Source organism: Cydia fagiglandana, chromosome 4, assembly GCF_963556715.1.
Source record: "Cydia fagiglandana chromosome 4, ilCydFagi1.1, whole genome shotgun sequence".
Classification (NCBI taxonomy): domain Eukaryota; kingdom Metazoa; phylum Arthropoda; class Insecta; order Lepidoptera; family Tortricidae; genus Cydia; species Cydia fagiglandana.
Window position 1 is genome coordinate 6,566,754 of NC_085935.1, and position 21,707 is coordinate 6,588,460.

At 38.4% G+C, this 21,707-nt stretch overlaps 2 protein-coding genes across 2 annotated transcripts; one reads left to right on the forward strand and one right to left on the reverse strand.

The window, feature by feature from the left end:
- Positions 1-278: 278 nt before the first annotated feature.
- LOC134663498 (integrin beta pat-3-like) lies at positions 279-7,284 on the reverse strand. Its single transcript, XM_063519870.1, has 8 exons — positions 7,134-7,284; positions 6,417-6,817; positions 5,840-6,338; positions 5,142-5,488; positions 3,963-4,103; positions 3,286-3,466; positions 2,326-2,695; positions 279-511 (listed from the first exon to the last, which is right to left on the reverse strand). The coding sequence occupies exons 1-8, from the start codon at positions 7,275-7,277 to the stop codon at positions 300-302; spliced, it is 2,295 nt and encodes a 764-aa protein (XP_063375940.1). The 5' UTR covers positions 7,278-7,284; the 3' UTR covers positions 279-299.
- Positions 7,285-8,929: 1,645 nt separating this feature from the next.
- Positions 8,930-18,276, forward strand: LOC134663510 (integrin beta pat-3-like). The gene is made up of 8 exons (XM_063519895.1): positions 8,930-9,104; positions 9,447-9,844; positions 10,268-10,772; positions 10,848-11,173; positions 11,499-11,609; positions 12,711-12,936; positions 13,910-14,303; positions 16,003-18,276. The coding sequence occupies exons 1-8, from the start codon at positions 8,976-8,978 to the stop codon at positions 16,221-16,223; spliced, it is 2,310 nt and encodes a 769-aa protein (XP_063375965.1). The 5' UTR covers positions 8,930-8,975; the 3' UTR covers positions 16,224-18,276.
- Positions 18,277-21,707: the final 3,431 nt, after the last annotated feature.

The window sequence follows — 21,707 nt, forward strand, 5'->3', positions numbered from 1 at the left end:
GGTGCGCAGGAAGCGCTCGTACTCGGCGCGGTCGTATGCGTCAGTCAGCAGCTTCAGTCCCCATGTGATGATGAGGCCCACCACTAGCGCTCTCGGTATCGTCTTGGGTCGTCCCATCCGTTTTTCGTCAAGTTCTTAAATTAGTCCTATTCTGCTTTCGTCACTCATTCTACATTGAAAGCTACCGACGATTGTGACGAAAGTAGAATGGGTGACGAAAGCAGAATAGGACTAATTTAAGAACTTGACGAAAAACGAATGGGACGACCCAAGACGATACCGCGCGCTCAACAGGGATATCATCGGAAAGTAAAGGACCTCTTAAAGTTAGGGTTCCGGAAGACATTGGTAGGCTGCTTGTAGATGAGGTTCTCCACGGCTTCGCCATCGTCATCGGTACGCAGAAAGCGCTCGTACTCGGCGCGGTCATGTGCGTCAGTCAGCAGCTTCAGTCCCCATATGATGATGAGGCCCACTACTAGCGCGCTCAACAGGGATATCGCGCCGTACTCTGAAACAGAAGTTGATGATAGGTACACGCATAGCGCATACATATACGCAAAAGTGGTCTCTTATGTTAGGAAAAGTTAAGGAAAAACACGGAAGAAAGAATGAGCGCGCCGCGCTCTTATTAACTACAAGCCTCAGGCATTTAATGGTTTATAAAATAAAAGATATACTTTAGGCAGAATATATATGCACGTACATTCTAGTCTAGAGAAACAAGAAATTTATACCTAACTAGTTCCCAAATAATTTTTAAGAAAAAAAACCGACTTCTATGGGGCCCGGTGAAAGATTATGGTAGATGGTGCACTATGTAGAAAAGGAGGTAAAACCAGTACTTTCTAGTAGCATTTCGTTTCCGTAAGGGTCGTAGTTCTAGCCTAACCTAACCCACTTCTTCTCTGATAGCAGTTCGGTTCTGTGAGGATCGCAGTTCGAACCTAATCAAACCCACTTTTCTAGTAGCATTTCGTTTCTGTAAGATTCGCAGTTCAAACCTAACCTAACCCACTTAACGGCGCATGCGGTGCGGTGTACGGGAGTTTGAGCGGGAGGGGTTTGGCATCATCATACCCACATTTTATGGTAGGTAATCATAGTGGTTTATTTAGTTTAGGTATCATAGTGGTTTTCCGGGTCAAGGTCCGGGTCTCTGAGTGAGAGTCCGGGTCCGAGTTCCGGTCCGAGTCCGGGTCCGGGTCCGGGTCCGAGTCCGGGTCCGAGTCCGGGTCCGAGTCCGGGTCCGAGTCCGGGTCCGAGTCCGAGTCCGGGTCCGAACCGGATCCGGAAATGAGTCCGGGTCCCAGTCCAAGTCAAAATCGAAATTCGAAATCACCAAACATGTACTATGAGTCGTTGAAGAGTTCTGTTCTGATCATCATCAGCAGTTCCACTTCATCAAATGCGACAGTTTTTAATGTAAATGCTTGATTTTATGATGAAAATACAAAAAATTCTATACGTATGCCTTTAAGATTTGAGGAGCTCCCTCGATTCCTTATGGATCCCATCATCAGAACTCGAGCTCGACAGAAATGTGGCCTAAAAACTAAACGTGCTTAACAAACATAACGAAGAGGACAAATCGCCAAAAGTGAACTATGCGTCGTTGAAGAGTTCCGTTCTGATCATCATCAGCAGTTCCACTTCATCAAATGCGACAGTTTTTAATGAAAATGCTTGATTTTCTGATGAAAATACAAAAATCTCTATACGCATGCCTTTAAAATTTGAGGAGTTCCCTCGATTTCTCATGGATCCCATCATCAGAACTCAAGCTTGACAAAATTGTGGCTTAAAAACTTAACTTGCTTAGCAAACATAACGAAGAGGACAAATCGCCAAAGGTGAACTATGCGTCGTTGAAGAGTTCCGTTCTGATCATCATCAGCAGTTCCACTTCATCAAATGTCACGTTTTTGAATGTATATGCTTGATTTGTTGATAGAAACACAAAAATCACCATATGTATGCCTTTAAGATTTGAGGAGTTCCGTCGATTCCTCATAGATCCCATCATCAGAACTGGATTTTGACAAAAACGGGACCAATCTGTATGCATATACATACAATCAAAAAAATAATTTTCAAAATCGGTCCAGTAATGACGGAGATATGGAGTAACAAACATAAAAAATAAAAAAAATAAAAAAAATAAAAATAAAAAAAAACATACAACCGAATTGATAACCTCCTCCTTTGGGATTTGGAAGTCGGTTAATAAACCGATTCCATTGCGCTAACGCAATCTTCGCGCAAATTTTATGGCAGTTCTCATAACGTACAATGATATGTTTATATTACCTAATTAATACTTACTGTAATAGTCCTCGTTGCAATTCGGCTCCGACAGCCGACCCAAGACAATTCCTTGCTCATCATCGTTGTAAAAATACGAAAAATTTGCATAGCACCCAAACGATACTCTAGCATTCAGGCAAACTTTTTCAATGCCCCGGTCTATATCAGTAACTATAGCCAGTTTATCGCCACATTCAACCTGACAGTCTTCTGAGCTGTTCTTCTGGTAGTAGCATGCCACACAGTCGATAAGGGCGAGACACTGTCGTGTGTGACAATCGTCACACCAAAGGTTGCAATGTTTATCTTTGTAGTCGCGGACGTCCCATTTAGGTAATGGGTCGCATTTGCATTTCTCGCATTCACATTTACCACGGTTGTTGCATACCTGAAACATTTTCAGTTGTACAGTCAGCAGCAGAAGTTGCTAAACGGGCGAGGTGTTCAAAATTACCTTGACGCGCTCTTATTCTCCTAAAAGTAAAGTCGTGTCAAGATCATTTTGAACATCTCGCCCGCTTAGCAACTTTTGCTGCTGACTGTAAATAGATGTTAACAACATGTAAGTAGGTACCTAGTGATAGAGATAGATACCGTAAAATCAGGTAACTTTACACATCTTACCTTTTTAGGGTTCCGTACCCAAAGGGTAAAACGGGACCCTATTACTACCTACGTCCGTCCGTCCGTCCGTCCGTCTGTCACCAGGCTGTATATCTCACGAACCGTGATAGCTAGACAGTTGAAATTTTCACAGATGATGTATTTCTGTTGCCGCTATAACAACAAAATACTAAAAACAGAATAAAATAAAGATTTAAATGGGGCTCCCATACAACAAACGTGATTTTTGACCAAAGTTAAGCAACGTCGGGTGTGGTCAGTACTTGGATGGGTGACCGTTTTTTTTTTTTTCATTATGGTACGGAACCCTTCGTGCGCGAGTCCGACTCGCACTTGCCCGGTTTTTGTACCCACATTTCCATTATCGTCCATACATAGCTCTTTTGACATGGAACATTCACACTTGTCCCCCTCCCACGAGCCCTTGATGCACTCGCACGTGCCGTTCCAGCACCTCCCGTGCCCAGAACATAGCGCCCCGGTGTCGTCTCTCTGACAATTGTCGGTTCGCACTTCGCAGTACTGCCCGGCGAATCTGCAAAAACCGTGTTTGCGTTAATATTACAGTTAGTAATATATTTTACAGTTAGTATTGTCCTTGTGTTGATGTGGTGAAAAATTTTGTGTTTCACTTGATCTCTCTCGGACTCTTGAAACCCTCGCAGCGCTCAAGATTCCATTTTAGAATATTTCGCTTGCTCGGGCTACCTATCAAAATTAGCAAGAATAGTTACGAAAGGTTAAACGGTAACTTTGCACCCTTTTAAAACAAATAACTATTACGAGCTTCGTTGTCAAATTAACTTACCAGCGTTCTCACAAAATCATGCGGTTACTGATCAGTTAAAGACGTGTAGAGTTACCCAGAAAACTCTGCAGCGATTATGATAGCACGCGCAGTGATTTCACTGCGTGGGTTATCAAATCCGCTGCAGACTATTCTAGGTCTGACTCTAAAATCTAAAATTAGTCTTCTTCTTCTAGTTTCTTCAATTTTTTTTGGTCTAACTCTAATGTAGCATAAGCCTTACCCTGGCCTGCACAAGCAGCCCCCACAAATGCAGTTGCCATTTCCGCTGCACTCGACGCCATCTTCGCTGAGGCAGTGGGTCGAGTTACCCGATAGTCCACTCGTAGAATTATTCTCTATGCACGCACATGTTGGACCGCTTCTGAAAATTAAGTCACGCGGTTATTATAATGTTTTTCATAATTAAGTGCTCCGTGCCAATATTGTTAAGAAACTAAATACTTAATACTCTTTAAGAGTTATTACCGCCGGTTAAGCCTTTATAAGGCAGAGGGAATATATTTCCCACCTTATTTTGCACTTTATTTCAAAGTTCATTCATTCATTCATTCATTCATTCATTCATTTTCATAACCATCATTCATTTTTGCATAATTTCTGGCACCCTTATGCCTTATAAAGGCATAAGTCGTTGTTCTGGCATGTTTTTATTCATGTATAGGTCTTATTTTATATGATTTTTGTGGGATTTCCAATCTAGACATTTTTTAAACTGAAATAAATGTCATATACTAAGAAAAAGTGACCAAGGCCTCCAGTGCCCCATGCTGGAATCGAACCAGCGTCCTCTGCTATCGCGGCAGGTGCCTGTGGCAGGTGTGTGTGTAGATATTTTTTCTTGTAATCATTTAGTCTTGGATTTTACTGTTTTTAGGGTTCCGTACCCAAAGGGTAAAACGGTCCGTCCGTCCGTCCGTCCGCCCGTCCGTCTGTCCGTCCGTCCGTCCGTCCGTCCGTCTGTCCGTCCGTCCGTCCGTCTGTCACCAGGCTGTATCTCACGAACCGTGATCTAGCTATCACAGTTGAAATTTTCACAGATAATGTATTTCTGTTGCCGCTATAACAACAAATACTAAAAACAGAATAAAATAAAGATTTAAGTGGGGCTCCCATACAACAAACGTGATTTTTTACCAAAGTTAAGCAACGTCGGGCGGGGTCAGTACTTGGATGGGTGACCGTTTTTTTTTGCCGTTTTTTGCATTATGGTACGGAACCCTTCGTGCGCGAGTCCGACTCGCACTTGCCCTGTTTTTAGTATCCCTAACTTATTTGTACTTTGAGTAGTAAAGGAAACTTACAACACTATAAAATTTCCTTTACTAACATAGCTCAAACTACTAGAACTTGAACAACTGTAAGAAATTCAATACAATTTAGCAATTAGGTACCTACTCACCTATTTTCATTGCACTTGCATATGCCACACTGTAAATCGCCAGCAGAATTACAAAAACTCGATTGTAATTGATAGCTCGAATCATTCACTAATTCACAATCGCATCTGGAAATTATTTGGATCTCTAAATCCAGAGCCTCTTTTAATCCCTTCTGTACAATAGGTATCGTGATATTGTCTCTCCCATAATATTCTTTTAATTTTATTAATCCATCTATGCGTAATTCTTCTTCTAATATAACTTTGCAACTGTCCTTTTTGCTACAATCCGGATCAAACGTTATTTCGAATTTATCTTTGTCCTCAGCCATCATGTTTACATCTAGAAGTATATTATTACTAATATGCTGCAATATAAGTATTGATAAATTATTATAAGTAATTTAAATTTAGAATTATACTGTGATGACTTATCAAAAGGAGGGTTTCTGTCTAAATAGGCCACCATCGCCAACACTGTTAATTTTACATCGGTGGACCTTATGCCTTTTGTAATAAGATCCACTGATGTACAATTAGGAGTATTGCTGTTTGTACGTACAGTAATAAGTAACCAAAATTCAAAGAGAGTACGTCAATTAACTAAAAACATTTGAATTAGGTACACAAAACATTAAAGCGTTAGAGCTTTGTGGAATTGAGCGTTTATTACTAACATCTTTTAACTAATATCTAACTAGTAAAGACATTAAACGAACCTTGTAAAACTTATTCAACTTTTCAGAAATAGTACGTTTATCATACGTCGACACGAGCGCTCCAGGTATTGCGTCGGCTAGGACTTGGTACGGTTTGCGATACTCCACAGTTACCACAAAGATGATGGTAAACTGATCCTCGGCCGCCAACTTATTTATCATGCCAATGGAAGGGTAATCCATTTCTTTCTCTTTCGTGTAATATCCTTCTTGATCCAAGTAACATTCGCCATCGTATGGTTTTATAATTCCAGCCATATGTCCATCTCCAGCGTGGTGGGAATGGCTGTCGGTTATTAATATAATTACTTTTCTAGATTGTTTCCTGAATTGAATCCTTTCCTGGCAAGCCATGACTTGTGCTAAGCCATCCAATCCGCTTTCTGGGTAGTCGTAGTTTTTTTCAAAAATTGTGTCACTTAAGGCTGTTTGAAATTCCTCTAATTGGGATGTCAGATTCAAATTATGCTTAAATGAGTAGCATTTTCTTGTCATATTACTGAAATAAAATCATTAAATTGACATTCAATAATGTAACGGCTAAAGCAAAATAAATAGTAGATAATCTAAGACTTACTTTTGGAAGGGAAAAACATGTTTATCTACAAAGGTTCCGTATCCTAATTGAATATCGGTTGTTAAATTATACATTGCGTCGTATATTTCTTTACTTTTTTTGGAAATGTCATTTCTTACTCTCTTCATAGTGTTCGAAGCATCGAGCAAGAAATATAAGTCAACGGGGAAATTTTCAACAGCTTTATAATAGAAATGGAATTTCTTTTGCTCTCCCACTCTTAGTTTCATTTTGATTTTTTGTGGTTTTATTTGTATGGAGTATTGGTTAGCCGAGGAGAAGTTGAGGTTATCTTTATCGTCTACTACAAGATTGCTCTTTGGGTTGTGAGAATATTCTGCGGGGCACGCTCTAGCTTCTTCTGAATCGGCCGGCTGACATCTATCGCTAAGCTTCAAGTTCTGCAAATCAAATCATCGTTAATATAATTTACTAGCGACCCGCCCTGGCTTCGCACGAGTAAACCTAACAAACGTAAACCTTCCACAAGAATCCCTCTATTGATAAGTGAAAATCGCATGAAAATCCGTTCAGTCATTTTTGAGTTTATCGCGAACATACAAACAGACAGACGCGGCGGGGGATTTTGTTTCATAAGGTGTAGTGATCTGAGGTTAGGTAGTGTAAGGGAAATCAACATTGTAACCAAATCACACCAGTCACTCTGTCGTCAAATTGTCTCACAAGAGAGCATAAAATAGAGAATGTAAAACTTACATCAGCAGCGCACCAAGCACACATCGTCGAGTCTGTAATGCACTCGTGACAGTTATTATTCTGCATGCAAGTTTGCAGTTCATCGTTAAATACCTGCTGTAACTGGCAGCCAAGAAAAACAAAAAACAAAACTTCCTTGTTCATGCTTCTCTGTTGCGGTGATTTCGCGACTAACCGTAGCTTTGTATTTGTGGTACCCTGGTAGGTGTATGATTCGTTTAAGAGGAAGTTTAATATTTCTTAGGAACCAATATTACGAGGATAATTTTTCACATAACTACGCTTAAGTAATTCGAGTTTATTATATGCAAAATTATGATATAAGTAGGTAGGTACTGTACTTATATTATTATATATTTCTTTATAGTTCTATAAAGCTTACTTCTGCGCACGACTTTGTCGGCGTAGAACGGAACGATGATTTCGAAATCGTTTTAAGCGTAAAGAGATAATAGACAGACTTTTGCATTTTAAAATATTAGTAGAGATGTGTAATTTACAAGTCCTTGCACGTAAGGTCTGTGCGGAAAAAGCAGAGACGTAGAATGTATGGCCTTCCCTACATTTCACCACTCCTCTCTTTTCGCACAGACTCTATGATATCTATCTATGCATTTTAATTTGTAAGTTCTTTAGAAAGCATGCTTTAAGGAATTAAGAACGTACTTTGTACTATTTTATTCCGCAGTAAAGTTTGAAATGAATACAGTATGTAAATTTACTGAAACCATTTACTCAAGGCCGTTAATGAATGGGTCACACTGAGCAACTATTGCTATGGCATCAACCCCGAAATCGCGAAAAAAATATTGACTCTCCCATAGAAAATTTCATTGCTAGACTAGCAACAAACAAATGTTTTTTCGCGATTTCTGGGTTGGTGCCATAGTAAAAGTTGCTCAGTGTGACCTACACATTAACGGGTTTGAGTAAATGGTTTTAGTAAGTTTACATACCTACTGTATAATCACATTAGGTGCTGTTTTATATAGGTTACATGAGTTCTTATTTTTACGTAAATAACTTACCTACGCCTACGTGCGTTGGAATTAGGCTGATCCTTATTGTATTAGGTATAAAATAAATGATTAACAGGACAATGCAGCTTGTTTGCCCTTAACTACATCTTATTATTGGTATGAGGAAACTAATAATATCGTTTTTATCCCGTTTAGCTACGGGCTTCAGATACTTTTAAATAAATAAATAATAAATATTTGGTTACAATATTACAAAGACCGACCTATCCCCTAAATAGGCAAAGTTTTATACATAGGAAACATCTATAATGATTAATGAATTACCTAACAAATATTCGTGATAAACATATTATTATCTACAAATAAATTCCCTTACAGGGATTCAAACCTAGGACCTCCAGCTTCGTAAGCAGCATCGTAGTAGTGAATTCAGCTTCGTAGACAGACTATAAGTATGTAGTATGTCTGTACCTGTGCCCTTATAAGGGCCACCCCAACTAGCGTCTTTTGAGCGTGGACGTCTAGTCACCGCTATGGAAAATGGCGTCACTGCGCAGCAGTTGCGCCAACGTTAATATCAGTTTCAGGTCAGTGTCAAGCTCGTGGTAAGGCTACTAAGATTTGGACTTCGGGCATAATTGAATAAAACTAAATAGGTTGATGAAGCCATATTAAAAATTATGGTTACCTACGACTGTATGGATATAGGTGCAGGAAAATGTTCCTATTGAGCTGATGTCACCAATGTATATTAATAGACAGTTACAAATGTAATAAATTATCCTCCCAACAGAGACACAAACGGTTTGTAATCACCAGAACTCGGTCATGTTTCTGATGCTTCAGTAATTATTTATTTACCATGTCTATTATACTGAGAGTAACATTGGCGATATTAATATCCTGCGTGAGTTGTGAAGCGGCGAAGTGTGATGGTAAAACTTGTGCCCAATGTATAGGTCAATCAGTGGACTGCGCGTGGTGTCCTGCCGTAAGTAACTCTTAATAAGCTTTGACAGTTTTCATGAAAATGTATACTAAAAATGGGCATATAAAAGTGGAGGGGGTGAAGGGAAACAATAACTTATCGGCGTGTTTCTACTTCTATTATTTCTTATAAAACTAAAAGCTAATATGATAAATGCATGCCAAGTTTCGTACTTTCTGACGGTTGGGACAATAGTTGAGGACGGTAGTACTATTAGTTATTCTGTAGTTGAGGCTAAGAAGCCGCACTAATTAGTATATCATAACATAATATAATGGGGGGCGCTTCTGTGTGGTTGCAGTGATACGCCTTATATTATGTTGACTACCGTTTATAAAATTTCAGGCAGATCATATCGGGCCAAGATGCCAATCGAACAACACGATAAACCCCTCCTGGTGTAATGAAAAAGTGGATAGCCCGATAAATAACAAACCCAAAGAGCTTTTGAGGAATGACCCTATCACGCCGGACCCAAGAAAGGTGGTTCAACTAGCCCCTCAGGAACTTAAAATATCAATTCGACCTGGACAGACAGAACAATTCACGATCAATTACAAGCCCGCCAAAGATTATCCATTAGACGTTTATTATCTTATGGATGCTTCATATACAATGAGAAATACTATACAATTGTTAAGAAAACAGGGAGAACAAATCTATAAAAGATTAAATCAATTTACAAATAACGTGAGATTAGGAGTCGGCACTTTTATAGAGAAGCCGGCTTTGCCCTTTGCAGAGTAAGTATATTAGCATCGCTAAATCATTTACAAGTTTTACAACTGTAAAATGAAAATATTATTTCCTCTAACTGTTGAACCTTACATTAATTATTCAAGTGTAACTTTTACAATTAACATATAATATTAGGTACAGTAACAGTATTAGGTACAGTAAAGTAGGTAAGTATTCATAACATAAGACCTAGTTAAAGATAATCTGATAGGTACTTGTTTTAGTATAGTATATTTAAAGCTAACATGTATATTACAGTATTTGTAAGTTAACTACCGATCATTGGCACAGTGTCAGTACCCTACTCATCAAGTAACTGACATACTGAGACCAAGTGACGTAATTATGATTCAAAGAAGTGACAACTTTTATTTTAAACTCTGTGATTCTAACGTAAAACATAAAACACGGGAAACATTTTTTTTCAGTCCCAACATCCACTACGCTTATGCTTTTAAACATCATCTTAATTTAACTACACAGAGAGACAGGTTCGAGAAAGTTATTAAAAATGTTAGGACCGGAGCTAACTATGAGGCCCCCGAAGCTGGCCTAGATGCGCTAATGCAAGTTATGGCCTGCAAAGATGAAATCGGTTGGAGAGAAAATTCAAGGAAGATCATAGTATTGTGCACCGATGCCACTTACCACAGCGCCGGTGATGGAAAAATAGCCGGAGCGGCTAAACTCAACGACATGAAGTGCCATCTCAACAAAGATGGTGATTACACTCTAGAATTAGAACAAGACTATCCCTCGGTTAACCAAATACGAAAAATTGCCAAACGTGAAAATATTATTGTTATTTTTAACGTTAAGAACCGTGTTATACCCGAATACAAGGCTTTAGCAGACCGACTTGATATAGGAGCAGAAGTAATCGAGTTAAAAGAAAATTCCAATATAACCAAAACAATTGCTGACGTTTATACGGTAAGTAATCATATTCATACAATTTCAGTCAAGTAGTTACTATCTTCTCTTGTTATTTTGTTGTTTATTTTACAGAGAAAACTAGGCAACGTTAAAATGGATGTCTCAGTACCGGAGAATGTTCGAGTCACATTGACACCGGATTGTACTGTCCAAGATACCTGCCAAGTGGCGCATGCTAGTGATACCCAGATCCAAGTCGCAGTCACTGCCGATTATTGCCTGAAAACGGAAAAAAATAATACAATCACGATTAAGCCAGATGGCCTGGCCGAGACTGTAAAGATTACTATTAAAACTTTATGCGAATGCGAGTGTGAGAAGAAGCCAATACCGAACGCGATACAGTGCAGCAGTAGTGGTAGTTTAGTGTGTGGGATTTGCGAATGTAATCCTAACCGGTACGTAAATTTGTTTTAAAAGAGAAGGCCGAGAATGTTTTCCATAATAATTATACTTCATATTATAACTAATAAAATTTTCGACCAATTTCCGACTGTTGAGTGACTCAATGGAAGTATTGCAATGATTAAATATTTCTGTTTATCTATCTATTTTTAATTATGTATGTATTATACCTTACTATAACCGCTACAGTATTCTGTTAGTAGTTAATAGTAATCAATTTAAAGACCTTTGGCGATATGGACGTCCATATAAAAAAAGAGGAAAGAAATAATACAATAATTGATAAGTAGATATACTCATTGTACATAACTTTCACAGTTTTGGGGACACGTGCGACTGTATTGGAAGTTCTACGAAGCATTTAGACAAATGCAAAGCACATCCTGAGGACACGGTCTTATGCAGTGGTATTGACAGAGGTTCATGTAGGTAAGGTCATAAGTAAGTAAGTAAATACACTTCATTGCACGACAAAGAAAAATACAATAACAGATTTAGGTACAGTGTAAATAATGGTAGCAACAGGCGGCGGTCAAATACATAATAATATTTTTATGTTTAAAATTAATGATGCTTCATGTAAATATAGTTGACGTAATATAATTTTCACCACACCAGCTCGGAAAGGCTTACTTTGCACTTCATAAACGAATAGCAAAGTTGCATTTTATTCACATGTGAGGCAAAGTAATCAAATGCAAATTTTGAGTTGTTTTCTTATGTTTGCTGGTAGAAAGGTAGAATAGACTTTTAAATGATGAATTTGGATGATAAATATTTAATAACATTCATTTGGATTTGATTTGTTTTGATTCTGTTTGATATTTTACATTTAACATTTGCTTCGGTTGGTGTGGTGAAAAATTTTGTGTTTCACTCGGGGGCAAATTTTGTTTAACCCTCGTGCTTTGAAATCCTCACAACGCTCAAGATTCCATTATTCGAACCACACGCTACGCTCGTGGTTCAATTTTGGAATCTTTCGCTTGCTCGGGTATCAATATTAGCACGAGCGGTTAAACAACAATTTGCCCCTTTGTAAAACAAATAACTATTGCACTGATTTGACATAACCTAACAAACTTTATTAGGTAAGTTACTAGAGTGAGAACAAGATAAGTCTGCAACGGTTTTGATAGGGGGTCGCCCAGAAATCATGTGATCATATTTGGCCTATTTTTGGTGATTTTAGCACAACACTGCCACAAGATCACATGATAATTATAGAATGTTTTTATTGGGTAAATACGGATATAAAATAGAGCGGATAATAAATATGATCTGATTAAATTTTTGACCTCCCCCATCGTGATCATTCGTGGTATTTTTCTTACCCCGACCCCCCTCTAAACGATCACATGATTTCTGGATGATCCCTAGGACACACAGTGCAAGTGTTATTTATACGTCATAAATTTCATAGAAGTTTGACGTTTAAAAAGAACACTTGCGTGTGCTATCAGTCTATCACAATCGCTGCAGATTTTTGTTGGTCTAACTCTACTCTCAACATATTTTTTATGTTTTCAGCTGCGGCAAATGCACCTGCAATCAATTTTACTCTGGTGATTACTGTGAGTACGACGAAAGGGCGTGCCTCAAGGGTGCCCCGACGAAGGGAAACGACCTTCGGCTCATGTGCTCAGGCAACGGCAAGTGCATCAAAGAGAAATGCGAGTGTTCCAAGGACTACACGGGCGATGCGTGCCAGTGCCCCCTCAAGGATGATGATTGTCGTGCCCCTTATTCTGAAAAAGTAAGCCACAATGGTTAGGTTAGGTCAAACATATTCATCATATATAACTCCGTATAAGATCCGAGAAAGTCTAAGGAAAAAACGTGCCTCGCAAATTAAGAAACAGTCATTCTCGAATAGATCCATTATATAATAGTTAGGTATATACATTTTTGATTTGTTTATACATTTTCCTTTTTAGATTTAACTCTGGGTCGATAGGTCGCAGTAAATTTACTGTGGCAACAAAATTTTGTATGACAGTAGCTCTCTATACAATCTATTCTCTTTGGTTAGGTACAAGTTTGATAACAGGGCCTTGTTGCTACGGTTTTGTACAGCTTCTTTGTATTAGGCACTTTTGTCTTGAAACAGACGACCCTCATCACTAGTTATATTGTTCTGAGTTTAGTTCCATTCTGATTTATGTACTTACCTACTTAGTCTTGGCTGTATAAAGCAGAAAAAACATTCTCGAAAAAATCAGAAAAGGTAACTAAAAATTCGGTCTGGATGCTAATCATATACAGCCCAAGGTTAATTTTAATTTCAATCGTTTTTCGATAAATAATGGAAAACTGCAAATCAAAAGGACTCTGGTGGGAGCGGTTTGCTTTCCAAACCACTTTTTACTCAAATATTAGTTTGGTTCTGTCATTTGACGGTTTATTTGTTACGCTGTTATTGCATTAATTTGTTAAGGCTCAGAGTCATATTATCCTTCAGGTGGCCACTGACGAGCCTTCCAACAGAGTCCAAATATGACTTCCAACAGGCTGCAATCCAAAATCGGTCCGGTAATGTCAAAAACGAACAATGTTTAATATTAGGACGCATCCATTTGGATGAATCCATTGTAACAGCATCCATTTGGAAGGCTCGTCAGGCCTGCTTTAGACTGGCGCAACAAAAGAAGTTTTCTTATGAGACCTACATTACGAGCGATACTGATAACGGCGATTACGTACGATAACTATCATAATATATTTTTCAGGTTTGCTCCGGCAACGGCGTATGCCAATGTGGTGAATGTAATTGTACCAGGCTAGATTCTAAAGGCAACCTTTATCACGGTGCCTTCTGCGAAAACTGTCACGACTGCGACGGGAACCGGTGCAAAGAGCTAGAAAAATATGTACTGTGCGTGTACACTAACACAACAACGAAAGAAGCATGCGACGAAAAGTTTAATTCAAAGAACACCTACGTTTTTTTCGTAAATAAAACGGAAATCAATGCACAGAAGTATCATCTAGCAAAACGATGCACAATACTCCGGGAAGATGGAAAGTCTATTATTTTTAAGCATAGATATTATAGAAAGGATAAAAATTTACACATTATCATTCAAAAGGAATTGGAGGAACCCGACCGTGCCAATATGTGGAGTAAGATATATTTTAATTATTTAAAATATATATTGCCAATGCCAATCAAAGATACCTATAGGTATATGTAAGTAACTCCGTATAAGATAAATAAAGTCTTAAGAAAAACCGGGCAAGTGCGAGTCGGACTCGCGCACGAAGGGTTCCGTACCATAAAGCAAAAAAAAAACGGAAAAAAATGCAAAAAGAAAACGGTCACCCATCCAAGTACTGACCACGCCCGACGTTGCTTAACTTTGGTCAAAAATCACGTTTGCTGTATGGGAGCCCCACTTAAATCTTTAATTTCATTCTGTTTTTAGTATTTGTTGTTATAGCGGCAACAGAAATACATCATCTGCGAAAATTTCAACTGTCTAGCTACCACGGTTCGTGAGATACAGCCTGGTGACAGACAGACGGACAGACGGACGGACGGACGGACGGACGGACAGCGAAGTCTTAGTAATAGGGTCCCGTTTTACCCTTTGGGTACGGAACCCTAAAAACGTGCCTCGGAAATCAAGAAAAAGTCATACTCGAATAGATGGCGCCACCTTTGGCCTATACTCGGCCAATCGTGTGTCGATAAATGGCAGTAAACTGACTGTGGCTACAAAATGTACTATGAAAATAACCCTCTATATTATCTATTCTCTTTGATACTATTAGAAATTACTTATATTGTATTCTACCATTTTAACATTATCGACATTTCAATTATTGTCATTATTGTCCTTGTTTGGATATTTATGGTCCAACGAGTACCTATCTAATAATAATTCTGTATGACGTTATTAACCTAGAGGGAATTTCCAGTAACTTTATGCTGCATTAACAAAATTTAGTGCAAACAGAGTCATCAGATTTAAAATCTTATCTCGATAAAATTACAGATGTAGTGCGTAATCGATTTTGCATCGTGTTTTCACTGAAACATACAAACGTGTCGTGGTATTTCAGTCAGTCTGAGGACAAAAAGTACTGACATTGACTGAAAAACCGGGCAAGTGCGAGTCGGACTCGCGCACGAAGGGTTCCGTACCATAATGCAAAAAAAAAACCGTCCCCCATCCAAGTACTGACCACTCCCGACGTTGCTTAACTTTGGTCAAAAATCACGTTTGTTGTATGGGAGCCCCATTTAAATCTTTATTTTACTCTGTTTTTAGTATTTGTTGTTATAGCGGCAACAGATATAGGTACATCATCTGTGAAAATTTCAACTGTCTAGCTATCACGGTTCGTGAGATACAGCCTGGTGACAGACAGACGGACAGACGGACGGACGGACAGCGAAGTCTTAGTAATAGGGTCCCGTTTTACCCTTTGGGTACGGAACCCTAACTAGCATGACAAATACGGACGTTTCCGAGAAAATATGATGGAAAACAATTATGCACTAGCACAGAATAAATAATAGTAGTACTAGGTACAGAAGACTCACTCTTTAACAAAACGCGTCTGTTACGATTAGGACAGATATGACCGCTAGGTGGCGACAGCGTCACGCGCGGCTTATGGCTAACCACCAAAATTGGTGTGGGACGGATGTACTTGTAGCTACCTGTTGCAAAGTGACGAAATCGCGGAGTGAGCCACGCCTGGCAGTGGCACTAGGTACATCTGCAAAGGAAATGTCAAAATCATGTAATGTATGGCAATATTTCATACAAGTTTAAAATGATTTATAATATAGGTATAATTTGTTTCATTTCAGTCGCCATAGGCAGCGCCATCGGCGCCATAATTCTGATCGGGCTGCTGACCGCGATCATCTGGAAGGTGGCGGTGGACGTGTACGACGCCAGAGAGTACAAGAGATTCAACAAGTTGCTGGACGAGTCCGGCGACGTCGCTAACATCAACCAAATATATAAAGAACCTACGGCTAACTTCACGAACCCCATGTTTAACAGACTGTCGCGTGTGCTGCGCTAGTTTAGTTTGCCTTTTGTTTTAATAACCGACCGAACTTTTAAACCTACGGCAAAACATGTCTACGTATTTCGTACCTAAGTATTGAGTTAAATTGTGAATGGGTAACCTATCATCATACCCGCGTTAGCGCAACTCCTATTAATGTTTCATTAGAATATCAGGGTGCCTAGCCAACGTGCAAAATTATTTCATTTCAGTCGCCATAGGCAGCGCCATCGGCGCCATAATTCTGATCGGGCTGCTGACCGCGATCATCTGGAAGGTGGCGGTGGACGTGTACGACGCCAGAGAGTACAAGAGATTCAACAAGTTGCTGGACGAGTCCGGCGACGTCGCTAACATCAACCAAATATATAAAGAACCTACGGCTAACTTCACGAACCCCATGTTTAACAGACTGTCGCGTGTGCTGCGCTAGTTTAGTTTGCCTTTTGTTTTAATAACCGACCAAACTTTATGACAAAAATATCATGTCTACGTCTCTCGTCCCTAAGTACGAGTATTAAGTTAAATTGTGAATGGGTAACCTATCATCATACCCGCGTTAGCACAACTCCTATTAATGTTTCATTAGAATATCAGGGTGCCTAGCCAACGTGCAAAATTATTTCATTTCAGTCGCCATAGGCAGCGCCATCGGCGCCATAATTCTGATCGGGCTGCTGACCACGATCATCTGACAGGTGGCGGTGGACATGTACGACGCCAGAGAGTACAAGAGATTCAACAAGTTGCTGGACGAGTCCGGCGACGTCGCTAACATCAACCAAATCTATAAAGAACGTACGGCTAACTTAACGAACCCCATGTTTAACATCAGGCTGTCGCGTGTGTTGCGCTAGTTTAGTTTGCCTTTTGTTTTAATAATCGACGGAACTTATACCGGGTGTGGCCTGTAACACGAGCAAATAATTAAAACATAGATTGTACTCCTCAAATCGTGACACTTTTGTTCAACAACTTTTAAAAATTATGAAGTATTTAGACTCCCTAAATTTCATACAAAATAAATATTATCTTCAATGGACGCCATCGCGACGCCATATCATTGTGATTGACGTTGCTTGTCACGCCTTAAACATAACAACATTCGCAATACATTGCGTCTTACAATAGACTTTATATAAAGTGTATTAAAAATCAAACCCAAAGGTATTTTTAAAAGTCGCTGAACAAATGTTGGTCAGTATGAGGAGTACAGCCTACAGTTTAATTTTTTGCTTATATTACAGGCCACACCCGGTATACCTACGGTAAAATGATCATGTCTACGTCTTTCGTACTTACGTATTAAGGTAATTAGTTAATTGGGTAGAGTTATACCAAGAAAAGTCTGCAGCGATTTTGATAGCTCACGCAGTGCAAGTGTTATTTATACCAAATTCTAATGCTAACAAAACGAACTATAGGTTTCATTTGCACGTCTAGTGCAACCTGGCTGAAACGTCGGATAAAAGGTAAAATAATGAAATGTAATCATTCTTCTCTGTCGTATCGTTCTTGACAGAGCGGTCGCGGTCACGTTGAGGCGTCCGCATCGGTAGTAGAGGCGGACACAGCTCTTCTCACGATCTCCCGCCATCCCTGTTGGCAGACTGTCTGTCACAGTCAGATACGCGGTTTCCCACTATACTTCGTTTTTTTAGCATTAGAAATAAGGTAAACAATCTTGGTGTGTCTTTTTATTGAAAAACACGTTTATAAAATAAGTCACGGCAAATATGTAACAATTATGAATCTAATACGATCATTTAAATTCTTCTGCTTTCATAAGTAATAGTTATTGATTTTTAAAAAGCGTATTTCAATTAAAAGACATGTCAATATCGCTTACCTTCTTGCAAGTTTTTTCTAATGCTAAAAAAAACGAACTATACGGATTTTAAGTACTTGTTCAGTCCAGCGCATAGGTGATAAGACCCCTTAATGACATTAAACAACTATGTGTACAAAACGCAAAACTTTAAAGTGTCAGGTTTCATTAGTTCTAGTTAAGGTTACATATCTGATATATTTTGTATATGAATCCACTTAATAAAATAAATAAAACGAAGGTTTATTTATTTAATCTCCCATGTATTATAACATTCGTACCTCATAATAAAATTGGCTTAATAAATCCTAAATGACCTAAAAAACAAAAGATTTATTAACAGCCCCAAGATGCAAAAAAAACTTTCGTCTATAGATTTATCTTTATTTTTCTAGCCTACTTTGGTGTCCCACTGCTGGGCAAAGGCCTCCCCTCTTTTTCTCCAGATTTATCATTTAACTCAGGAAATTGGTACAACAGGTAGCTGAGTTCAGGGACTGTAACTAGTTTATAACTATAACCATATCGTACTATTAAGATTGACCCATTAAAAATGAAATAATAAACGAAAGAACGCAAAAGAAGAAGATTATAAAATTGATGATATGAGTAGGTACTTGAGTTGGAGTATAAGTAATTAAATTTGTACATACGACTTTGTGGTTAGATCTTATGGGCCCGATTCGGATTTTGAAATAGCCATCCATTAGATATCTTTTAGACATCACCAAGATACGATAACGATATGTTTAAGATCTAACCTGTCAAATATGACATTTGCGCGATTCTGGAGATACTCTTGAACGATTTCCTCAGGATATGACTTAGGGATCCAATTCACATCTAATAGATATATTACGCTATCTAACGTAAAAGTGACATTGGTTGCCCGAATTGCGCTGCAAAAGAGAGCTAGTTGATATCTAAACTATAACGTATCTAGAATGGATTTAGTACGTGTCGTCTCTTGTGAATATCTTGAAGTTCGAATACGGCAGTATAACGCCTGACAAAATTGTTACACCATTTAGTTCTAACGATTGATTTGCAAAGAGCATTATTTTAGATCATATTCGATTTAATTATAAAAATTGGTCCTAGAACTCCATATTGTGATATCTTATGACAAGAAGTTAATAATTACATTTCCGTTCATCTCAAAATATGTGAGTCTTAAGTTGGCTCAATATCTTTGTTGAAATTGATATCGCTTATTAATCCTCACATACAACATTATCTTAGATTAAATTAGTATCAGGTTATTGTAAAGCAAATCAAAGAACTTCAATAAGAAATACAATATTATAAGTTTTATAAAATTGTTCAACCGATGTAGTTACAAAAATCAATAATGGATGGCGCGACTGTTGACAGGCTTCTTATTGCATTTGACGCCATCCCTGTCATTCCAACTATAGGCGCATAACGCTATCCCTCTCTAAGGGTGAGTTAAAAAAATTAAATGATTATTAAGCTATATTTCGGGTTATTTTCTTTTGGGATCGATATAAAATGTTTATATGAATTATACAACGTTAAAAATGATTACTTTGAAGTGCATAAAGGCGTCAAAACAGACCAATGTTCTACATCGCGCAAGTGATGTTTTTGAACGTCGTTGTATAAATACGCGAGCGTGTTCATCAGAGTGGGGAGTCCGTTTCTACGCAGTAAAGCAGTGACTTGAGGGAAGAGCTGTTCTAAGTCTACCTCACGAGGTGAAGCAGTACGACTGACTCGAAGCGCGTCAACTACTGTGGAACACATACGGGCTGAAACAATGCCACATACGGGCTGAAACATGCCACATACGGGCTGAAACATGCCACAAACGGAGCGCACGGCTCACACGCAACAGCTTACAGGGTTTAAGGTCCCTAAGCTACAAACGAGAATCGCATACACTTCGGAGCATCCCCGACTCACTGGGGACTCTGAGCAATCAAGCAACAGTGTTTCACTGAATCAACGAGGAAACGTTCCTCAACCCCACTGCAGTAGAACATTTGACTTCCCTTTTATGGATTGCTAAAACCTAATAAGTTTAACGAAAGAAACAGAAAGATTAAAGGGTTATTTTTAACACATTTATTTATATATGTATATTTATACTTTAATAAGAGTAGGTAATTAATAGCTGTATGAAACATTTTTGGTGTGATTAAATATGCATTTATGTAACATTTGACTTCTCTTTTATTGATTGCTAAAACCTCTTATATTTATATAAGGCGAAAGAAGATTAAAGCGTCTACTAAAACACATTTATTTATGTAGAGTTTTTGTACCCATAAAGTTAAATCATAATTTAAAAAAATTTGACACCTCTTTTTGTGATTAAATGTGCATTTATTTAATCTAGAGCATTTGAATTTTTATCTGACTCATGTAAACAATTTATTTTTACATGCCTACTATCTACGTATAGAAATATGTTTAAGATTTATTTTTAATTTATTTAGTTGCATAATTATGTATGAAGTGCCCGGCCAAAGAATCTATGTACGTATTAGTTTGTAAGTAAATCAATCTTACCGTAATTTTAGATTCTCACTTACTTATTATTATGTAGGAACTAAAGAAGTGTTATTAATATTATCATTGTCATCTTCCCCTTGCTTGACTTGACACCGACGGATGGTTGCCAAAGATCCCATAAACTGGGACAAATCTGGTTTCAAAACCGGTTTTAGTGCAAGATACAGAATAAGTAATAGTATTAGTGCAAGACTAGGGTCGAGTACGATTATAAGAAACAGAATCGGGTCTCTCTTATACTTGCTCATAATATTGTTTAATTATTTCAACGGTGCGTAGGCGGAGGTCCCGGATTCGAATCCCGTTAATGGTATATTTACCTATTCGTGTGTTTAAATTTTTTTTTCTATATAAGTATATAAGAATTGATTTATAACCTAACACTGTTAAAATCTTTCGGGTTACTCATGAACACCGTGTATAGGTACAAACAAGTTTGGGCCGCAACACAAGCTTTACCTACTGAGCTTACTGTGGGACTAGCTAGATCTGTATAAAATTATTTTCCTATGATATTTTTATTTATTTGTTTCATCTCATCATCATCTCAGCCTATATACGTCCCACTGCTGGGCACAGGCCTCCTCTCGAGCGCGAGAGGGCTTGGGCTATAGTCCCCACGCTAGCCCAATGCGGATTGGGGACTTCACATACACCTTAGAATTTCTTCGCAGATGTATGCAGGTTTCCTCACGATGTTTTCCTTCACCGAAAAGCGACTGGTAAATATCAAATGATATTTCGTACATAAGTTCCGAAAAACTCATTGGTACGAGCCGGGGTTTGAACCCGCGGACCTGGATTGCAAGTCGCACGCTCTTACCGCTAGGCCACCAGCGCTCTTTTATTTTTTTGTTTACCTACTTTAAATTAAATGAGAGGATCACAATCTTTAGTCGTAGGTACTTATTGTCAAAGTGTCATTGTCTGATAATTTCAGTTGAAAACGCGTGAAACATCAAATTGCTCCGAATTCGTCATAATGTATGACAAAGACGAAGATAATCTAATGGCCATTTTAATCATCCTGGACTGACCGAATTATTACACATTCAGTGTTAAAGAAGCAAGCGACTGGACTGGACCCGAGACAAGACTTAAAAATATTGTTTCATTTTTTAATAATTTATCAT